The sequence below is a fragment of the Aegilops tauschii genome, chromosome 4, assembly GCF_002575655.3.
Source record: "Aegilops tauschii subsp. strangulata cultivar AL8/78 chromosome 4, Aet v6.0, whole genome shotgun sequence".
Lineage (NCBI taxonomy): Eukaryota > Viridiplantae > Streptophyta > Magnoliopsida > Poales > Poaceae > Aegilops > Aegilops tauschii.
In genome coordinates, this window is record NC_053038.3 from 525,510,011 (window position 1) to 525,515,652 (window position 5,642).

General features: G+C 42.5%; 1 protein-coding gene across 1 annotated transcript; it reads right to left on the reverse strand.

The window, feature by feature from the left end:
* Nucleotides 1-274: 274 nt before the first annotated feature.
* Nucleotides 275-5,011, reverse strand: LOC109771149 (cytochrome P450 98A1-like). Its single transcript, XM_020329849.4, has 3 exons — nt 3,992-5,011; nt 2,913-3,307; nt 275-1,756 (listed from the first exon to the last, which is right to left on the reverse strand). Exons 1-3 carry the CDS (start codon nt 4,479-4,481, stop codon nt 1,175-1,177), a joined length of 1,467 nt encoding a protein of 488 aa, XP_020185438.2. The 5' UTR covers nt 4,482-5,011; the 3' UTR covers nt 275-1,174.
* Between the last annotated feature and the right edge of the window lie 631 nt (nt 5,012-5,642).

Genomic DNA, 5,642 nt, shown 5'->3' on the forward strand with positions numbered 1-5,642 from the left:
AATAACTATATTGCAAGAAAAAATTACATGCTTAGTAGTGAACTTGACTCATGTACAAGAAAAATGACAACTTGTATGGTTGTTCATCACAAGAAATATAAAATTATTTTTTACTTTGGTTTATTCGGTTAACCGTTCGGTTTTTCGGTATATACCATAAAAACCAAAGTTCAAATCAATATGAAAAGTTCATACCATACCGAAACCAGAAACCATAAAAACCATAAATTTGGTTCGGTTCGGTTTATTTTCGGTATGGTTTTTCGGTTCGGTTTTCAAATGCACAGAGTGAACGCCATGCGGGCAGCACATACAGCGGCATACGGGCGGAGGCACCGTATATGCACCATGTGACAAGTTATAGCACCACTTTTATGTATTTTACAAATTTAGGCACTAAACTGAGCACAACGGACAAGTTAAGGCATCTATAGTGTATTTAACTCTTTACAATAACATGAGCTCAATCAAGCTCCTTTTTTCAAGGAGGGACTAATCCCCAATGGTGTAACATTCCAGGACAAGACTTTCCTGCGCCCCGCATGTGCGCCCATCCGTGCTCCTGCGTACGTGGCTTGATTTGATTGGAACAAAACAAGGCCTAGGCCTACCAAATTAAAATCAGGGGGGTGATTAGATTAGGAAGAAAAAAGAAAAAAACAGCCGTAGGATGAAGTGGGAGCACAGATGGGAGCATGGGAAGGGAGCAGGCAAGCCGGATCCAACATTCCATGCCGCTCCACGCTCCTTACAAAAACATTCCAAGCTGCTCACATCCAAGGTTTTTTATTTTTTACAAACCAACTGCTAACGGCAAATTTCGCTGCCCCATGAGAAACCCATATACCGAGTAAAACAAATACTAGAACTTTCAAAAAATAATAATTTAAACTGTCGATGTGTAGTTACATGGATAGCAGTGGTAACTAGGGTCTTCCATATCGAGTCCAACCTTATATATAGGCCGCTGGTTTGACCCTCGGTCATGTGGACCTAACCAGACAGTTTCTGAATATATTAAGTTCAATAATAATGTATATAAGTGGTACATAATTTTGAATTCAAATTTTATTTAATTTCACCTGTAATTTGTCTGGTATTTCATGGTTACCATGGTAACCTGGAATCTTGGTCCCCCATGAGAAAAAAAATCATTCAAAATTCAAAACCTTGCTCACATCTCAACCGGGACCCTGTTGTACAACTCCTCCTTGTCCAGGCGCGGCTTGGCGACAGCCTGCAGCGGCGTGCTCATGAACGTGACGATTCCGGGGGACTCCATCATGTCAACATCCTCCGGCATGGTGCCTTCTGGCAGAGACCACTCGAAATGGTGCAGAAGGTGCCCGATCATGGAGGCCACGAGGTTGATTCCCAGCTGCGCACCAGGACACACCCTCCGGCCCGCGCCGAAGGGGAGCACCCTGAAGTCACCACCCTTGATGTCAATGCTCTCCTCCAGGAAACGCTCCGGCCTGTACTCCAGCGGGTTGCTCCACACATCGGGATTGCGAGCGATCGCCCACACATTCACCGTGACATCAGCGCCCTTTGGGATGTTGTAGGCGCCGACCTTGACGACGGCTAGCAAGTACGGCAGTTTTTGGAAGTCGGTCTCGGACATGACGCGGTCACGGCCGATGACACTGTCCAACTCCTCTTGCAGCTTCTTCTGCACCCTGGGATACCTGACCAGCTCTGCCATTGCCCACTCGACTGATATGACTGTTGTATCCATGCCAGTAGTGATGATGTCCTGAACACAAGGAACAAATCTTGGGGTGGTAAGCACTAAAGAAATCACAAGAGGGCCCCCTCAACGGATTATCAGGGTGCAACTTCAGTACATAGCAGATATGGTGTACTGCTTTGATGTTGATTTAGCAGTATGAACAAGTTTGACATGTGCAATATACGAATATACGAGGAGGCATCCAGGGACAAAGATTACACTGGTTTACCAGTATGAACAAGTTTGGCATTTGCAAGATAGGAATATAAAGAGGCACAGTCTGATTTTTTTTTGGCTAAATACCATTCCCTCCCTCTCATATTAACTGTCGCTCAGCCGAATGTACCTAGACGTATATCAGTGCTAAATCCATTCGTTTGAGCACAACAATTAACATGGGAAGGAGGAAATAGTTGGTGATGAATTAGTATTTAACAACAAAGCATTGGACGCGGATTTGGTAAACATGGTTCCACGCGCACCCCTTATGAATAGTAAATTCAAAAAATTAGAAAAAATCAAAAAAAATCTGAACTTTTTTTAAAATATACATAGTTAACCGGTATACTCGCGTATGAAGTTTCACGAAGAAATCACATCCATGGTAATCTTGGCAAAATTGACAAAATCGAAGCTATATTAAAAAACACTGTTTGATGAATTGTATGGTCCTAATTGTATTTTCTTCACTAAGAATACCATAGGTGTCAATAGATCACGAAACTTCACACGCGATTAGAATGGTTGACTAAGTGTCATACCCCGAAATTTCAAAAAAATAATTTTTTTTCTTATATTATTTTTGAATTTACTATTCACATGGGTGCGTGTGGAGCCATGTTCACTTTTGTATTTTTGCAAAGCATTACCTTATTTATAACGAGAAAATAAACATGCATTTTCCAATCCCAGCATCTTACACCAACCTTGAGAGAGTGGCATATCACCAAACGTATAACTAGTAAATTTGGCTAAACTTTCCCTTCTCCCAAAAATCAATCAATGCAATAAAAAGGTAGGGAATTCAACATTTATGCAAATAATGGGAGCACTGCCAAGGCATTGATATTTTACTGTATTCCACATTAAAAATTAGCACGACAACTCATCTTATGACACTAAAATCAAAATGTACTGTATGAAGATATATTAATTAAATATAAAGGGGCATCCATCATACCCATAGAAGTCCGAAAACTGTGTCATCACTAAGGTCATACTGTTCTCTGAGAGTCAACAGTGCATGCACGAAATGATGCTTGCCACCACTTTCCTTAAGGGCCTTCGCATGCTCTTCTATGATCTTCTTGGTCAGGTGATCCCTTCTCTCATTGTGGGTCTTGTAAAGCTCCTCATTAAGTGGAAACAGCCATCTCAAGTACCAAACATATTCAGCAATAGAGAGAGATGCACCTATTTTTATCCCGTTGTTGACAATACTCTTGAACTCCTGCCCTTCTTCGTTAATGTCACCATTTGCATTCATGAACCGCTTCCCAAAAACTAGCCGTGTTATATTGTTGAAAGACACCATAGCAAGGTGACTCCTCACAACTAATGGCTTTCCTTCATTACCTAAAAACATTTGAACAATTAATTTACAACTCAACTCAATAGGATATTGCTATGAATCTTATACTATTTTGCTATGAACTTTGCAATTAGAATTGTGTTATTAACAAGGGTAAAAATAGTGTGCTACGACAAAATAGCGCATCCTTTAAAATCTGCTACTATAGCGAATCTATAACGCGCTATAGCGAACGATATATTGTACACTGATTTCATTTAGCAAATCTTGTTGTATTTTGTTGAATGAATCTTATAACATATTCTATGAATGTTGCAATTAGAATTATGGTATGAATCTTATAAAATGTTGCTATGAATGCTTTTTCTTGTCAGAATCAGTGTGTACAATGCTTTGGCATCCGGCCTTGGCACGACGCTTCGATGGATGGCTCGTATTGTTTGTGGTACTGAAATCGGATCCAAAACGTCACATAACAGTGCTCTTTTTCTTTTTCTTTTTCTTTTTTTGCGGGGTTCTTTTTCTTTTCGATGCAAGCTTGACACTAAGAAAGGTACACAACAGTTAAACATTTTGCTAATCCGGCAAACTCCCATCCCAACACGAGACTAACAGGAGAAAGCAATTCGTCAACCACTCGACGCATCAGTTTATTTGCAGCAGCAACAATAATGCATGGCATAAGTGAACATAAAAAAGGTGCGATCTCGGTTGCTTGCTTTGCTTACCGGGGCCGATGGCGGCGCGGTGGACAGACGCGACCATGGCAGTGACCTCGTCCTCCCGGATGGGGCGCAGCGCCTCGAGCCGCTTCTGTGTGAAGAGCTCGAGATTGCACAGCTTGCGCACCTTGATGTAGTGCGGGCCGTAGTCGGCCCAGACGAGGTCCTGGCCGTTGCGGCTGAAGCGCTGGGTGGAGCGGTTCCGGGTGCGGTTGGCGAGCTGCTGGTCGTGCTCCTTGAGCACTTCCTTGGCCAGCTCCGGCGTGGAGACGACGACGGTGAGGGAGGAGCCGAACCACACGGAGAAGATTGGCCCGTACCACTCCGCCCACTCCTGGAAGCAGCGGCACCGCACGTGCTTGATCTGGCGTAGGTTGCCCACCACCGGCCATGGGCACGGGCCCGGCGGGAGGCGCAGCCAGTCGAGTAGCGCCAGCAAGATCGGGATCGCCACCAGCGCCAGGACGATGGGGAGAAGCACCGAGGCCGCGTCCATGGTGGCTACCTATGAGTGACTGCTAGCTTTGTTCAGTTCTGTTATGGGTTGGGAGAAATGGTGGTAGGGCATGCACAAGGTACACTGTATGTGAGAGTAGAAACTAATGGGCATGAAACAGAGAACGAAAATATCCTTTTATAGGCCATTTGTGCTATCTTCTCATCTATCTACCTACCCCTTTAGCCAAACTGGTCGCGAGTATCTATAATGGACGTGACTATACAGCGGCGGGGCAGGTATCTATAATGGACGTGACTATCTATCTATCTTGTATCTATAAAATCATGACCTTAGTACCTACAACCGGCAAAAAAAAGTAGCTTAGAGTTTTAACTCTCAAACTTGATACTTGCGACCGAGAAAATAAAAAATTTCATATGCAAAATCGAAGTTTTAACGATTAAAACTTAAAGCTTCATGTGCATTCGTGCGGGATTCAACTACTTCGCGTGCCCCTGTGAAGTTCCGCCCCATGCATACATTAGTAAATAAATAAAAACCAGGCTGGCAGCACATGCATGCGAAGCATCATGAAAAAGTAGAAAAACAGGAGCGTATGTAGACATTTATGTATCTCAAGTAGGAACAAAAAAGAGCAGTATGCGCTAGCACCATGCTAGAGATCATTACTATTCACAGATGCCATATTACAACTACTCCCTCCGTTCCAAATTACTCGTCGAACTAAAACCACGACGAGTAATTTGAAGCGGAGGGAGTCGTAAATTTGAAATTAATTAGTTACGAGATTACAAGTACTTAGTTTTCAGATTAAAACATGCTTAGTCGTGAGATTGCAAAGTGTTTAGTTGACAAAAGTTTAAACATGTTTAGTTGCCAAATGTACTCAATTGGAAATAAAAGCTTAATTAGTTGTTACATTCCAAGGTATTTACTTGTCAATTTAAACGAATTAGTTTCCAAACCGCACATGTGTGTACTGCCAAAATGTTAGAAAAATGTTTCCTTTGTTGCCAGGTTAAAATTTTGTAATCCTAGATTACAAGTTGTTTAATAGGAATTGTAAAAAGAAAAGTCCTATAATAATCTGACACGCATGCATACGCTCTAGAGGTACACTAGTGACTATATAGCCTTACTAAATCATCGCTGGCGCACGTTGCTGCCCCCATCCCTTTTGGCAAAAAAATAAAGGAA

What these genes read in the sequence shown, in the direction of transcription:
- LOC109771149 (XM_020329849.4), bottom strand. Translation starts at nt 4,481, where the DNA reads ATGGACGCGGCCTCGGTGCTTCTCCCCATCGTCCTGGCGCTGGTGGCG. An exon ending in CCGCGCCGCCATCGGCCCCG is followed by an intron (nt 3,308 to 3,991) that starts GTAAGCAAAGCA and finishes AAATGTTTTTAG; the next exon opens with GTAATGAAGGAAAGCCATTA. An exon ending in CAGTTTTCGGACTTCTATGG is followed by an intron (nt 1,757 to 2,912) that starts GTATGATGGATG and finishes CCTTGTGTTCAG; the next exon opens with GACATCATCACTACTGGCAT.